This window comes from Lontra canadensis, unplaced genomic scaffold (genome assembly GCF_010015895.1).
Source record: "Lontra canadensis isolate GAN:19392208 unplaced genomic scaffold, GSC_riverotter_1.0 scaffold3, whole genome shotgun sequence".
In the NCBI taxonomy this organism is placed as follows: domain Eukaryota; kingdom Metazoa; phylum Chordata; class Mammalia; order Carnivora; family Mustelidae; genus Lontra; species Lontra canadensis.
In genome coordinates this window covers 3,320,179-3,336,630 of record NW_022630997.1, presented here as the reverse complement: position 1 = coordinate 3,336,630, position 16,452 = coordinate 3,320,179, and the positions used below count along the sequence as shown (strand labels likewise).

Here is a 16,452-nt window from a genome sequence, read left to right as displayed (position 1 = left end):
GAGCAAAGCCAGGTGGTCTCTTGGGACACCCGGCAGGCTGCTGCGGGAGGCACACTGAGGTTTCTAAGTTTCTTTGTCCCTAGAATGGGTTGTTGGTTGTGTGCTGTGCTGGGGCACTGGCAATGCCGAGGAGGCCGAAGCCGCGGAAGACCAGCTCTCGGGGCTTGGAGCCTGACGTCTGAAGCTGGAAGTCAGGAAAAGAGGGTTCTAGCTCCAGACCACACCGCCCCCTCTCGCCCCCAGGGTGCTGCACAAAGGCGGCTCTGCCTGCGAGGGACAGTGGCCTCCCTCAATACCTTTGGTTCTGTGAAGTCCGTGTCCTCACACGGGCTTTTTCCTCTAAGTGCTCAGCCGTGTTCTGAGCGCCGCCTGGTTGCCTCCCGGAACAGGTGACATGGTCCCCCTGTCCGCTAGGACCTCGCTGCAGTCTGGGGCCGGCCAGGCCACCAGGGTGAAAGGTCAGTAAGGCACCCGCAGGGAGGGACAGGGCAGGGGGCTCAGACGGGGAGGGCGGGCTGCCCTCTGAACCTCAAAGCCTTCCCGTGAGCTGCGTGCTGTAGGGACGGTCGCTGTTCCCCGGGCTCTGAGAGGTTACGGTGACCCGCTGGAGCCTCCACTAGTCTGTGAAAGGGACATCTTGTTTCTTGCCTGACTTCCGGTGCTTTTTCCTGGAGAGCCAGGACCTGCAGTTTGCTGCCTGAACGGTTCTGCTGTCGGTGGAAAATAAGGGGCACCCACGTGTGCTTCCCACAGTGAGCTTAGCACCCCGCTGGTAAGTCAGGAAGCTGTAGCTGATCTGGGGCTTCTTCTGGAGCTCGCTGGCGACCCTGCCTTGAGGCTTGGCTCCTAGAGTCGGGATTCACCAGGAAGCAGGGCTCCTGGCCGGGTTCTCTGCAATCCGCTTCCATTGGCTCCAGTTCATGGCCGTGTCTGTGGACCAAGTTCAGCCCACAGGTGTTCAGCCCTGGGCGGGGGTGGGGGGGTTTGGTTGGCTGCTTCAGTGTCAGTCTGCGAGGGCTTTATGTTTTTAACATTTAGTCACCAACATTTACGCATCCCAAGAGGTTTCATGTAAGAACCTTGAGTTGAGGCTTTTCTAGAAAGATCAGATATTCCAATCTGGGACCTTGGTCCTCCTGTCTGGGAGGATGAGCAGCTGCCTTCTCCGAGGGGCTCCAGGCCCCCATGTTTTGTTTCTCGGACACCGAGGCCCAGTGTCGTGGCTGTTTCTCACGGCATCTGTGCTGTTACGTGTACTTTGCTTCTCCCGTCATTTACGCCCTCCCCAGACCCCACAGACACTTGTCCTGAGACCAAGGTCTTCATGGTTTCTTTCTCCAGACTAACTCTATGACGTTGTGGTCAAGGTTGGGCTTAGTTACGAGCTGCTTTGGGGAGCTTCTGGGTTCCGTACCTGTACTGTGTCCGTACCTGCGTCGGCCCCTGACGTTGCCCTGTCCCAGTTCAGTCGTCATCTGATTCCTTCCTTTGGAGACGTCTCATGGCGACCAGAGCCACGTTGTGGCCACTGGCTTCGCTGTAGCCCTGAGCCGGGCCCATGCTCTCAGTCGTGTTTGCTGAATCTGATTACGCCCAGCCGTCATTTGGCCACCTGGACGACAAGCGTGACGGAAATGGTTTCCTGGAACACGGCAGTGAGATCGCTCTTTATTCTCCTCTCCCCGATCACCAAGGCCAGGGTCATTTGGTTTTGGATTTTGCTCCTGAACCTAATCATTTTGAAACCCCACCTGTGCTGGCAGGCTCAGCCTCCTGGGAGGGTTTGACGGCCTTCGTGCTCGCAGAGCTGCAGGGAGAGGCTGCTATATGCTCGAAGGGGGCCAGATCCCACCTGTCTGCGCCCTGCTGAGCTGCCGAGACAAGAAAGGCCGCGGGCCACGTGCGTTTCAAGAACAGTGCCCACCTGCTGACCGTCTAGCGTCTGGTGTTACAGTCGTGGGATCGGGGACAGAGCAGCGCTCACCATTTGTGGGCAAGGCTTAGGATCAAAGCTGGTATAACTGAGTCCAAGAAGAACACCAAAGTATGACTAGTTTGACAAGCCATCTTTCGAGAAGAGATGGTCTATTGTCGTGATGACAGATGGGGACCACACAGAGCTGATCTGGACCAATCCCCGCAGCCAGGCAGGTGGGATTCGAGGAGGCTTTCTGTTCAACGCACACACGACGTTCAAGGCGACCACTGCCACCCGCAGCTGGAAACTGGCACAGGGTTGGCCCCAGGGATGCCAGATCTCTGGGAGAGCGTGGAACCCTGGACATGTCAATGTCTGTCACGTGCCTCGGTCACAAAAAAGGACCACGTGGACATTTATTTTTTCAGACATAGAAAGATCTTCATAATGCTAGTCGAAAGAAGCAGGGCGTAGAACAATAACATAAACCCATGTTTTGTTTTGTTTTGTTTTGTTTTCCTTACAGTCCCGTGCACACGCATTTATCTGAGTGTGTGCAAACTTGTGCGTACAAACTGACGGGAGGAGATCCCCATGCGCATTCTCTGAGTGATGGGGTTTGGGATGATTGTAACTTTTTTCTTGGTCCTTAATGTTCCCGCGTTTTTGTTTTTTTTTTTTCAATGCCTGCGTCTTCCTTCCGTGGTAAAGTAACAAAGGGGTGAGGCTGGGGTCGCGCGTGGGGTCGCAGAGGCCCCGCTCCCGCCGCGGGAGCCGCCCGTGTCAGGCGGCTCCCAGCCCCCAGCAGGCCCGGATGGAGGGAAGATGGAGCTGTTGATAGAGGAGCGGATTTCATTTCTGGAGCGTCTCAGCAGCTTTGTGAGGACGGATCGGGACCGTGGGGTCCAGTCTGGATCCGTCCGCCACCGGATATTAGCTGCGTGCGTGCAGGTCCTGGGGCTCCTCTCCTCGGTTCTCATCACCATTGTGGTGTCTGACAATGATTACTTTTTCTAACACTTGACTGATGATCAATGCTGATAAGGTGTCCTTTTCATAAATTTACAGGCATCGCTTTCTTGCCAGCTAGCATCTCTTATCTCATCGGAACCAATATTTTTGGGATGCTCGCACACAAAATGGGGAGGTAAGATGATGTGTGAACAGCGCCCACTCTCTTAGAAAAATGTAGCTCTTTGAGGCAAATTCTGCATGTTTCTGCCTTATCACAGGCAACTGCTTTGATTTCTACTGAAGATTTTTTTATACACTTTTATACATTTTATTTTTTATACATTTTACCTGAGGAAAACTTTGAAGTGGTCATTTATTAAAGGTGCTTTTTTATGTTTTGTTTTTTGGCAGGTGGCTTTGCGCTCTTCTAGGAATGATAATTGTTGGCATCAGCATTTTATGTGTGAGTAAAAGATGATATTTGACAAGGGGTAATGCTCTGTAAATAAAACTATTGCTTTGGACTAGACTCCCCAGGAAACCTTTTATAACCATTTAAAGTTTGTTGATATTTGGTTTTATGACCTCTCCATTTTCCTCTAATTTTTTTTTAATCTTCTTAAGCGTTTTGGACAAGATTCTTCAAGGAATAGATTTTTAATTTGAGGTCAGTCAGTTGGAGGTCATGTAGCACGTTTTTTGCGTACTGTGTATGTCAGTGCCCAACTCCCCCCCAACATCTTAAACATTGTGATGTTTATAATATATATTATAAATATACTTATAAAACTTTCAAACAATATATTTATACATTTATACTTATAAATTTATTTATAAATTCACTTACATTTATAAATTTATTTATAAATTAATTCACTTAAATTTATAAATTTATTTATAAATTCACTTACAAATTTTTATAATTATATAATATATTTTTATATACAATTCTAAATTTTTATATACAAAATATAAAATTATATATAATTGTATATGATCACATAAAATTATAAATTTATAAAGTTTATAATAAATATAAATTTATTTATATATGTATACATTTATATATATGTGTATGTATAGTACATATCTGTATACATTTATGCATATATAAATAATGTATATAAAACACTTTCAGACTACTGGCCGAAACAATAGCAAGACTGTTTCCTAGAATAAAACACCTTCTACCAATGGCCAGTATCCACCGCAAGTGAGGCCTCCTGGTCCTTGTCAGAAGTAGAGTGTGGTCCAGGCTGATCTCAACTCCGGCAGGCAGCGAGTTTTCCTTGGTGGTTGCAAAACCCATTTCAGCTTCAGCTTCTAAAGGCTTGGAGGTCCCGGTTCTCCCCAAACCCCGCCCTCTTCCTTCTTCCCACTTCCCTCAGAAGGAAACAGCACACTAGGCCTGAGAAAGCATGTCCTGAAGATTTTCCCGGAAGATTTACAGTTGGATATCGTGATTCTAGTGTAATGTTATTTCCTCTTACAGATTCCTTTTGCAAAAAACATTTATGGACTCATAGCTCCTAACTTTGGAGTTGGCTTTGCAATTGGTAAGTCACATAACCTTATGCCTAAATTTGAAACTTTGTTTTCTCCATGACTAAGAAAGATTTCGTCTGATTTGGGCAGAGTCTATTTCCTCAACCTAAAATTTCCGGAAGCCTGAGAGGAGGCTGTGGGCAGCCTGTCGATTATCTACAGATATTAGACCTGCTTCTGCCCGCTGGTCATTTATTTCCAGAAAACCAGTACGTTGAAAAGCCTGATATTTACAGAGGCAAACGGCTGCTCCGTGGCTGGCCTCGGGCAAACAAGAAAATCCCTCACTCAGAGCCCGTTTGTTAGGACTCAGATCTGTGCACGGAACTGCTCCCATGAACCTGGTGCGGGCAGAGACCTCACCTGTACTTTTTATAAGGTTTAGTACAGAAAAGAGGAACAGAGGCGCTGATCACCACTGAGCTATGGGACTTCTTGTCTTCAAAGGGACACGTCTTTGTAATGTGAGGGACAGTCACTTGTTAGGAAAAACCTCCTGAACATTTTTTTTTTTAAAGATTTTATTTATTTACTTGACAGACAGAGATCACAAGTAGACAGAGAGTCAGACAGAGAGAGAGCGAGGGAGGCAGGCTCCCCGCAGAGCAGAGAGCCCGATGAGGGGCTGGATCCCAGGACCCTGAGATCATGACCTGAGCCGAAGGCAGAGGCTTAACCCACTGAGCCACCCAGGCGCCCCGCACACTTTTGATAAATAGTATACATTTGTTTCTCCTTTGTAATATACACATGGGCCCTAATAAGAGTAAATGCTAAATCTGTCAAGAAGTGAATCTTTGGTGCAGTGGGAAGAGAGAAGGGAGGCTCTGCACACTCCCCAGGCTGGGTCAGGTTTGTCCTCGTGCGGCACCTCATGGCGTCAGTGACAACCGTAATGCAGGTTTCAACTCTCTGCGGCCTGTCCAACTGTCCGTTTCGTTCACCCCATGGCCTCAGCACCCTCCACATGTTAGGGCATTAATAAATACTCACTGAATGAAACTTCCCTCCCCTTCTTGCCGCTAGTACTTGGTGGAGGGGAGGGAGCGAGCGTTGGAGCACACCGCTGGAGGTGTCCACAGATAGTCTCATTGTAGCCGATCGTTATCTGCACCATTTTACAGGTGGGAAAGCTAGTGTTTGGAGAGATAAGGCCCTGCTCACCCTGCCAGGGCCATGAGCCCAGGCCTCAGCACACATGCTCTTTCTTTAGGCTGCCTGTCCCTGACTGTTGAAGGAATAAGGGATTCTAATACTGGCCTTGGTGTTGGTGTTTGAGCCCCAAATTAGCAGTCTCTCTTTCAGTCTCTTCCAAGAGCAGGGCAGGGTAATCCCTTAGACAGCTTCATGTCCTGATTCCTTCCCATCTTTCCCGATACTTTCCAACTTCTTCTTATGGTCCGTGTGTGAGGCTAAGGTGTGGAAGGGGGAGGGAGTGTATGAGGCCTGTAGTTGTGACCCCTGGGTGAGGGCAAGGGGTCTGTGGACCAGAAGAGAGTTAATCTGGAAAGTACCAGCTGGGAGCAAGTGAGGGGGTCTGCACGGCCAGTAGCCGGCAGCCAGCACACCCCCCTGGATGTCACAGCCTGGTCTGGGAGTCACCAGAGGACTGGAGCTCTCCCTTGGAAAATGGGCCCTTTAGACCATGGAGGACAGGTGAGGTAAGGTGGAGAACAGGTAAAGGTGGCCTGGGTTCCAGTCCCAGCCTCCGCGACTGGCTGTCTGTCTTCAGTGAAGGGTATGCCTTGGGCAGCTTGCCTTGAGACTCACGGGTGGTAGCGACCACTGGGGAAGAACTGGTAAGGTTGTGAGGTTAGGACACAGTCCCTGATATTCCCTGCGTTTTTGGGTTATGTCCATTTTCCATAGACCATGTTCCCTGACTGTCCACAGGAATGGTGGATTCATCAATGATGCCCATCATGGGCTACCTGGTCGACCTGCGGCACGTGTCCGTCTACGGGAGCGTGTACGCCATTGCCGATGTGGCATTCTGCATGGGATATGCCATAGGTAAGGACTCTGGCTTTTCAAAACAACATTTTAGCTTAATGCATGATCATGATTGAAAATTATTTAAACTTTTGTGTCTTTCTATCTGTGAGACATCTGGAGAGAGGTTGATCTAATTCTCTCTTTCTGAAAGGTCCTTCTGCTGGTGGGGCTGTTGCAAAGGCAATCGGATTTCCATGGCTCATGACCATTATTGGAATAATAGATATTCTTTTTGCTCCTCTCTGCTTTTTTCTTCGAAGTCCACCTGCCAAAGAAGAAAAAATGGTAAGAAAATTTTAGGATGCAATCAAGTGTTTCTTGATCATTTTAGCATGATCTTCTGGGCAGTTTCTTCATGGCTTAGTTATGAAATACATTTCTGCTCCTTTTGGGCAGAACACTCAAACATAAATGGTCAGAGTTCTTTTTGAGTGTATACCACATGGACCGTATTTCTTTTACTGTATCAAAAGTTTTGTTTATAAATGTGAAGAATGAAATGATTTTTATACATATGTTAGCAGTTTGTGCAGCTCTTTTGCCAACCAGAAATGGGGTAGGGTAGTTCAGTGTAATTTTCTTCAGTTCTTGAGAATCTTGAACATTCTTTCTTTTTTTTTTTTTTTTGCCTCCTGTGCCAAGTCCCAAGATTAGCCATTTTTGGTGCTGTCTGCTTTTCTCCTAAGCCTTACAGCTTTAAATAATAGTGTTTCAGTCCTTACTGCAAAAGATTCTGGAGATGGCTTTGGTGTAGATAACAGAGCATTTTGGAAAACTATCATATATGTACCTCTGGGCACACAGAAGCATGGGTAACCTTTAAATTCACAATTTCACAACCACAGTCATATCCAGATGCAAGATACAGAATTGAGTGTAAGGTGTTCCTCTTCTGAACAGATTCACTTATTGGTTCTAAACTTGAATTTTGAAATGCAATAGTCATGTTCACCTGACAGCCCTCAGACCTGGTGATGGAGTTTTTAAAACCTCACATGGTGACAGATTCTCATCCAGCTGGAAGAAGAGTGGTTTAGGTTAAGAATGAATGAGATAACCGAGGCAGGGAGAGACAGTATTTGTGATTATGAGGGTCGCTTGTGATGCTCTCTTGGGGGTACATCAGAAGTTCTTTCTGATGGTTGAACTGAAGTGGGTCTTGATGCTTTGGCATTTCTCAAACTGCCCTTTTATGAATTTCCCCAAAGAGTGGGTTTAAAAACAGACACAGATTCTAAAGTTAGGCTATGTGTGCCTGTATTTGTTTGCAGCATTCTTTGTATTCATTAATTCCTTCAATGTATTTAAGAAATATATTCAGCATTGGGCACTGGTCTTAGGCCCTTTATTGAGATAATTTTGAATCGCTTACAACCCGTTTGACAGAAAGAAAAGGAATGGAAGGTGTGGAAATATCCCGATGGAGACCCCCCCCGCCTTTGTTTCCTTCCTCGTGCTCAGACCCCCCCCCCACCAGTTCTGAACAACCCGTAGTGCTTTGTTGATATTCCTACCTGTCTTCTGGCCTGACCCACGCACCGTGCCTTGCCCCAACCAGGGTCAGAAAATTCTCAGTGCAACAACTAAAAACTGTCATTCTGTTGCCATCATATCAATTTGATTAAGGCTGAAGGAAGGTTATTCTTAACCCTTTTTGACCAAAACCAGACAAATCACCTACAAATGCTCCTGTCACCCAAGAGACAGTTTAAGATTCTTGGGAGATGGTGAAGGGCTGGCATGGCCTTGGAGCCAAACTGTCCCATGGGGAAAATGAAAGCATCTGCCTCATTGCCGTGCCGTGAGGATTTGGAGAAGAATGCCACAGGGTGCTTAGTCCTGTGCTTAGCACACAGTAAATGCTCAATAAATGTGTTATTATGTCCAGTGTCACCCCCTACTTCTTGCTTTTACCAAGTGCTCTGATTTACTGTCTGCTCAGAGGTCCCCTGCTGTCCTCCCTTTGTCCCCTCTGCGAGGTGAGCACTTCCTTTTGCTACTGAGACCCCAGGACTGCTGAATGGGTTTCCTTAGCCAAGAAGAGGACGTTAGTGGCTGTTGGGTTATCTGTGTGCTGGCAGCAGCCTGATGGCTTATCTGGGGCGTCGGAGGAAATGAGTGAGGGCTGAGGATGAATGGGGGATCAGCCCACCCACCAGCTACTGCTGTGGGTTCCCCATGAGACCCTGCAGGAAGCAGGCAGACGCCTGGTGCCTCTTCTCTTCCCTCATGTAATTCTGTGCTTTAATTTAATTTAATTTAATTCACTTAAAAATGCCGAGGGAAGGGTGCCTGGGGGGCTCAGTGGGTTAAGGCGCTGCCTTCGGCTCAGGTCATGATCTCAGGGTCCTGGGATCGAGTCCCACATCGGGCTCTCTGCTCAGCAGGGAGCCTGCTTTCCTCTCTCTCTCTGCCTGCCTCTCTGTCTACTTGTGATGTTTCTCTGTAAAATAAATAAATAAAATCTTAAAAAAAAAATGCCGAGGGAAGAGGAAGAGACAATCTTGAGAGGCAAAGCAGCAAGCATTGCAGGCTTCCAGAAAGCCACTTTTACTGTAAAATGTCAAAGTCCTCGATACATGCCTAGCAAGAGGAATCATTAAAAACTTGGGAGGAACGTGCATCTCGCCGCCCGTAACGGCTGCCCTTCATTGAAGGTATCACACTGGGTTGCATTTGCCTAGTGGAATGGTAGCCTTTGAGGGTGGCTGACAGCGGCTGCCTGCTCATGGAGCCAGTGGAGCAGGAAGAAACTTCATGATTGGGGGAGTGAGGCTGGGACAGCAGTGTGCCACCGAGGGGACGGAGCTGATTACTGTCCACTTGAGAAAATCCAATCCCGACCAGTGCTGGCCTTCAGGATGAGCAGTTAACAAATGCAGGGGACGGGAGAGCCGGAAAATGGCCTAGAAACGGGAGCAAATAATTCTTCCATGAGGCGGTGTTCTGATAATGAGACATTTGGACTTAAGCCGTTTTATATTGGAAGATTGAATGCCGTTTTCATGGGTCCCCAGTCACAGAATCATGAATTAGTTTCTGACACTTGAGTGTTTCTTCTGTTTGGTGTACTCGATTTCCTTCTTTCTTTGTTTCCCCCTCCCCTCCCCTCCCTTCCCCTTCCCTCCCCTCCTTCCTCTTTCTTTCCTGTCAGTATGGTGGAGGAAAAAAAACCTGTTTGCAGCTCAGGTCCCTCTGCAAGTGTAAGAAATACCCGCTCTGCCATGTGAGGACAACTGTGTATTTTTTTTTTTTTAAGATTTTATTTATTTATTTGACAGAGATCACAACTAGGCAGAGAGGCAGAGAGAGAGAGAGAGGAGGAAGCAGGCTCCCCGCAGAGCAGAGAACCTGGTGTGGGGCTCGATCCCAGGACCCTGGGATCATGACCTGAGCTGAAGGCAGAGGCTTAACCCACTGAGCCACCCAGGCGCCCCGACAACTGTGTGTTAGGTACATGAAAATGACATGCAGCCCATGGCTCTCATAATATCCGGTTGAGAATAGCTGTGCGCTGATACGGATATTTTTTCAGATTGAAAAATTATTTTTGAAGATAGGGCACGTTTCTTGTGTCTTACTCTTGAAGTTTCTGGTTGTGGCCCAGATTGGAAAGTAGGTGTTTGAGATCATACCTGGCTTTTCCTGGGTGACTCTCAGATCTCTCATGGTTGTTCTAAGGTCCTTCCAGGGACTCTGTTTCCTGAATGCAGGGGCCAGGCAAAGACCTGCTTGTATTAATCTATTTATAAAATATATCCCTTTACAGGACATTTACATAGTGGATATGCAAAGCCATCACTAATTTTTTTTTTCCCCCTAGATATGGTAAATAAAACTTCCTAGCATTCAGGCCTGATACCTCTCAAAATCGCCCAGCCTGGAGGACGTACCCTCCAGTGCTCTTCCTGTCTCAGTACCCCAGCTGGGTATTTAATTTATATACTTCATTTGGTCCAACAAAGCTTTTACCACTTCGGAGAGCCTCATTCTGCTCTGTGTCTGATAGGAAAACCAGGCATTTGGCAGAGGTTCAAATCTCAGTAACTGGGCTGTGCTCTGAATTAATACACCCTCCTCCTCCCCCTCGTCTTCAGTAGAGAGTCAGACACGCCTTGTTTCCCAGCAGACCACTGGCTTAAATTATGTGGTGGCTCCCTGAGCCTGACTCTTTGTGGCCACTACATACTTGACTTTCCCACTGGATCCTGTTCGCTTCTCTCTGTCCCTCGAACTTTGGGAATATTACATTATGCCATCAGGCTTCTTTGTTCACATATAACTTGTTATAAAATCAGAACTGTCACACTGTCTTTCAAAAGAGGTTCAGAAGCCAGTAAGCTAGGTTCTAAAAGAAATGAAACAGTATTTCGAGAAAAAAACCTTATCTGGAATAGGCTTTGTGTGCAAATATGATTTTTTCTGCATTGATAACTTCTGACCACTGAAGTCTGTTCCATGCCCCCGTCATCAGTATGACTGAACTTGTTCCCTTGCAACACTGCTGTTTGAGTCCATGCTAGGTGCCCAGTTAGGTTTCTGGGGTCCTTAAGAAATCTACATATATGCAGAGTCAGGTCTAATGGAGCGGCGGGGGGAGGGGGTTGAACCAAGAGAGAGAAGGCAGTTATGAGCAGGGTAGAGCGATGGCATCCTTCCCAAGGCTCTCGGGCCTGTGGGTCAGGGATTGAGGCCCCTTGCCTGGCATTCAGGGCCCTGCGGTCTCGCTGTGGTTGGGCTAATTAATGTCCGTGTACCTCATTGTCAGAACTCTGTGGCAGCCAGGCTGGCTTACTTAGTGTCTTCTGTTTTTATTTTATTTTTATACTTATTGTTTTTTGAGAGCACAAGAGTGAGCAAGTGTGCTAGTTGGGGCAGTGGTTGCTGTGGGAGGGGGAGGTCAGAGGGAGAGAGAGAATCCCAAGCAGATTCCGTGCTGAGTGTGGAGCCCAATATGGAGATCATGACCTGAGCCAAAATCAAGAGTCCGCTGCTTAACCAACTGTGCCACCCAGGCGCCCGTGTCCCTCTTTTACATAGTGGCTTGTCAAGTAGATAATTTAGGCTGTGCCTACAGCTCCTCTGCTGTGCCCATCCTTCCTACCCTTCAAGGTGCATCTCACATCCCATCTCCTCTGTACAGCTGTCCCGGAGCATGTCACCCACGGCCAGCGTTCCACCTGAGTGTGGTGGGACCGGTCCTCCCCTCGAGGGAAGTCACAGAGCTGCTGCGAGGGAGAGGACGGACCTGGGGGGCAGGGCAGCAGGTGCCGACCGTATGCCCTGCTGGAGTTCCGGATGATACTGTGTCACTGGGGTGGTGCTTCTCATAGCATGTTGACACCACTGCCATGAAGGGTTAGGGACCTGAATTTCAGGTTTAACTCCCCCTCCCCCCAAGTGATTCCTGTATATATTTTTTTTAAAGATTTTGTTTGACAGAGATCACAAGTAGGCAGAGAGGCAGGCAGAGAGAGAGGGGGGGAAGCAGGTTCCCTGCTGAGCAGAGAGCCTGATGTGGGGCTCGATCCCAGGACCCTGAGATCATGACCTGAGCCGAAGGCAGAGGCTTAACCTACTGAGCACCCAGGTGCCCCCTGTACATGTTTCTTTGAGGATCGCTACCCTAAGGACATAAGACGTTGAGCTCTTTGGGGGTTAAACCTTTTGTGTAACAAGGATACGTCCATATGGGGAGAATGGTCCTGATGGACAATGTCTGCTGCCTCAGTGACTGAGGTTTAGAAGTAGAGCTCTTTATTAAATACATGACTTGGCATGAAGTGTTAAAAAAAAAAATTTGCAGCAGACACTTGGAGCTGACAGCCGTAGAGGGTCAAGGAAGTTGTTTTCTTAACATGTCACCCAGGCAGATAATTTTAGAATTTTTCAGCAAATGATAAATGGGTTGGCACTGAGTGGAGTCACAGAACTTATCAAATGTATGGGGCAAGACCTGGGGGGGGGGCTGACAAACACCAAGATAGGTTGCAATAGGCCAACATGAGATAAAAATTTTAACAGATAAATGCTTCCATGTAGATTTTCATGCTGTACACAAAGGTACTGGAATAGTTTATGTGGAGTAAGACTCTGAAAGGCACAGCTGGTGGGAGACTCCGTTAGTTGTACCCAGTGTCCTGCCATGGTGCTGTCGTCCCCTCCCTCCAGCAGGAACAGACTTTGGCACAAGGCTGTCTGGCGCACAACTGCCCCGTTCCAGTACGTCCCTTTACATGCAGTAAAGGTCATGTTCCTTAATCACTGCGCGTACACACAGGGCTGTCGGCCCACCACGGAGAGTGCTCGTGGAGTGGAGGTCTTGCAGTGGGATGGCTTGGCACGGGCCTGGCAGGATAAGGGGGAGCTGTTTTCTCAGACAGCAGGCTTGGTCTGCACATGTTCAAGAGGAAAAATGATTACCAGGACTTACTGAGGATGTTTTTCAATTGAGGATCAATGGACTGTTTATTTTTCAGTAACAATGAGAAGGCACAAGATTTTTCTGTTTGTGAGAGTGTTTTTTTGTGTGTGTTGTTTTAAATCCTACATTTGAGCAAGAGGAAGACACCCAGGATTTGGGGAGAGGTGCTCTGGAAATGCCGTTTATGAAAACATAGGGGCCCCGTGATGTTCAGTGTAGGGAAACCTAAGGGGCCATGGAGGTGGTCTTAAAATACCATAAGGGGAGTCTGTGAAGATGGCTGGAATCAGAACCGGATCCACGTCGAGAAACAAGGGACGCAGGTTAGCCTCAGGCACACGTCCAACAGGAGTTCACCTCATTAAGGATAGCATGTGCCCTTCCTGTGTTGCCACAGTGAAATCCGTGCACAGCAGTTGGACTGGGTGACCTCCAAGATCCCCCCGAGTCCCAATTCCAAGATTCTAAATAGAACTCTTCCTGAGCGTGACCCGCCATAGCCCTTGCCTCGCGGCTCACAGGTTGTCCTGACTGGACCTCACGGCCCTGGTGGAGACCACGTCCGCAGTCTCTCTTGCCTGGGACCCTCCTGGAGCGTGGAACCCCAAGGCTTCTGGGCCAGGCGCCTGGCAGTGGCACTGGAGGACTGGCTGACAGTGCGTGGTGCTGGACACAGCTTTCCAGCTAGTAATCCTTAAAGATGGTAGGTTAAAACCATCTTATCTTTGTGAAATAAGGTTAATGTACCTGCACTTTTCTCTCTTTCAGGCTATTCTCATGGATCACAGCTGCCCCATTAAAACAAAAATGTACACCCAGAATAATACCCAGTCGTATCCGATAGGTGATGATGAAGAATCCGAAAGTGACTGAGATCCTCAAAAGTCATCAAAATTTAATTGTACAAAACCGTGTTTCCAGTGAAATGACTCCTCCGGAACTGTCTTAGTCACCATTCATCCCTGGTGAAAGCAAAACAACCAAAGGTTATTCATTCTTCTCCGTGGTTGCGATTGATTGCCAACAGCCTTATAAAGAAAAAGCAGCTTTTCTAGGGGTTTGTATAAATAGTGTTGAAAACTTTATTTTATGTATTTGATTTTATTAAATATTATACAATATATTTTGACGAAATAGATATAGTGTAAATCTATAAATATTTGAATCCAAATCAAATATAATTTTTAAAAAAACTTACATTCATGAACACTTGGGCAAAAAAAATCTTATATTTTTTCTGAATATTGGTAATGAGTGTTTAAAATTAAAGCACACATTATCTCCGAGACACTTCCAACACTGAGAAACTAGAAGGAAGTCTGAAAAACAGAGTCAAATAAGACAGCATATGATGTCGTGACACTGAGTGTGGTTACCTTGTAACTACGATGCGTATATTTATGAGCTAAAAGCTAGTTTTCTCAAATGCAGAGGACAGGAACTTGAGTCCGTCTCTTTTGGACTTACCCATAAATTGTAGCTGGCATTAGTTTTCTATGCAATCATCTACCTGGAAACAGATGGTTGTAAATTATAAATTCACATGTCATGTGGCCGGCAGCAGACACTAAAGGCAATAGGGAAAAATAGTAAATGTTGTGAAAGCAGAGAAATGCACCCAGAAGTACAGTTATGAACAACTAGCTTTCCCTTTCCAATATATACTTGGTTGTCTTAGGAGGAAAGAAAATTGAGGGTAGACACACCTTATACTGTCAAGGTTGTTTAAGCGTGATAAGATACATTAACATCTAGTTCAACTTTTAGAAATTTAAAAGCCTAATAGCTGCTGTGATGTGAAAAAAATCTGACCAGATCTTTAACCTGTTAAGAGGTTATCCAAGTGTCTTCTAGCAATCTATTAAGTTTTGAATTGCAACTATTATTTTTAGACTTCTGAAGGTTGTTCACATCAATGTGAAAACAAATTTTAAATGAAGATGGAGGAAGAATGAAATTATCTTGAATCACGTTAGGAAAACAGGTAAAAATAATAGGTCAGGACACATTCCCTTCAGAGACAGAAAAACCCTAGGAACATCTAGAAATGTCTGTGTATCCTTCTATCATCTAGTGCTGTGTAAAATGTGGTTTTCCTAAGCATGACAACATTGACGTGCCTTTTCAGTTCATCAGCAAATACTGTGTTAGCACTGTCAGCTGTCATGTTTTATGCGAGATGTGACTGGAGTGTGCGGAGTGTAGAATGTCTCAGATAATACTTGTTAATTCTGTAGCTCTGCAATCAACAAAAATTACCTAATGTCTGTATTTCGTTAAGCTAACGTTGTGTTTCTGTTAACTTGGACAAGGAGCAAGGAACTTTAGAACGAGGACGCGACCTCGTCGTTCTCTAAGAGAGTAGCTGCTATTTCCCATTTGCTTTATGAAGCTTCTTGGGGTGACTGGAAATCTGGTGTTCAGGGGCAGTGTGGTGGAAGCAGACAAGTTTCCTACTCACACATTTGCACTGGGCAACTTGCACAAGTCTGTGACTTTGAAAGATGGCTCTAGAAGCACTCTCATATGGCTAACGTAACTAGCAGGATTGTTTTCTACTCCCACAGGGGAGACTTCTCTTAGAGGGTTTGTGGCTCTCCCTGACCACAGTACTGTACGATTTACTCCAATTTCATTCTTGCCTTTGAGGCTTCAGTTCTTTGAGAATGATGATTGGCAGAGGCATGGCCACTGCTGATCTCTAGAACGAGCATAAAAAGATATGTGAGGTTTTTCAGAATTGTTTTGGGGAGTAAAAGTATCAATTTTATCTGAGAGGGGGAAATTACAAGGTCTTTTATAGGTAGGACTAAAATTCTGGGGTTAGCAGGACTGTGAAGTGAGGCTTTTTTTCCCCTTTTAACATGTGTATCATCTTAACCGTGAATATACAGCTCCCTGAATGTTTGAGCAAAGATGGGTTTTTCTGTTTGTACCTGGCAAAGTAGATACAAAAACACTGAAGTAGCAAAGAATATTCAGTTTTTTCTTTTGACTGCTGAGTGTATGTGCATACATGTTTTAGCTCGTTTCCTTAATAAATCTTCTGAACACTACTGTGCCTGTTTGTATTCCTTTATAAACCAGACATGATCGCTGGAATAAAATGCATAAGGTATTGACTGTGAAAATCTAATTAAAGACTATTCTTCTCTGCTTGCAGGCATCAGGTAAAGTTCAGGTTAGTCTGAACCGTACTTTTTGGCTTTGCAAAACTGGCTTTGAATTGAAATCTGTAACTCGTCCCATGGTGTCAATGTGGAAAAGCCCAGTAAGTTGCCCCTGCATTTCTAAAGTCACGATGTTTTCCTGATTGTCGTGAACAAATAACCGTATCTGATGGGAGTAACTAAACTCTTCTGCACGTGAGCCCACAGGGCACAGGGCCCTGAAATCCAGACAACTCAGGGTATGTGCATGGGTCTCTTTGAGGCGTGAGACTCACAGGTGTGAGAACTGCAGTTTTACTCAGATCTTAGAGGGGTTCTAAACCCTTCTCTTAAAGAAAAGCTATTATTTCAATTTAGAAAGAAAGACAATACATTTTTAAAGTGATTTTAAATTTATTCACTTTTAGGGAAATTAAAGATCTCATCCTTATAATCGGGAGCCAAGT

At 46.2% G+C, this 16,452-nt stretch overlaps 1 protein-coding gene across 1 annotated transcript in view; it reads left to right on the top strand.

The window, feature by feature from the left end:
- The window catches only part of SLC18A2 (solute carrier family 18 member A2), a 38,277-nt gene extending 22,385 nt beyond the window's left edge, over nucleotides 1-15,892 (top strand). The window contains exons 11-16 of the mRNA XM_032878888.1: nucleotides 2,987-3,065; nucleotides 3,284-3,335; nucleotides 4,365-4,428; nucleotides 6,311-6,430; nucleotides 6,564-6,697; nucleotides 13,605-15,892. Of these exons, the coding sequence (XP_032734779.1) occupies nucleotides 2,987-3,065; nucleotides 3,284-3,335; nucleotides 4,365-4,428; nucleotides 6,311-6,430; nucleotides 6,564-6,697; nucleotides 13,605-13,709 (554 nt within the window). The 3' untranslated portion in view covers nucleotides 13,710-15,892. The remainder of the gene's footprint in view (nucleotides 1-2,986; nucleotides 3,066-3,283; nucleotides 3,336-4,364; nucleotides 4,429-6,310; nucleotides 6,431-6,563; nucleotides 6,698-13,604) is intronic.
- The last annotated feature ends 560 nt before the right edge of the window (nucleotides 15,893-16,452 follow it).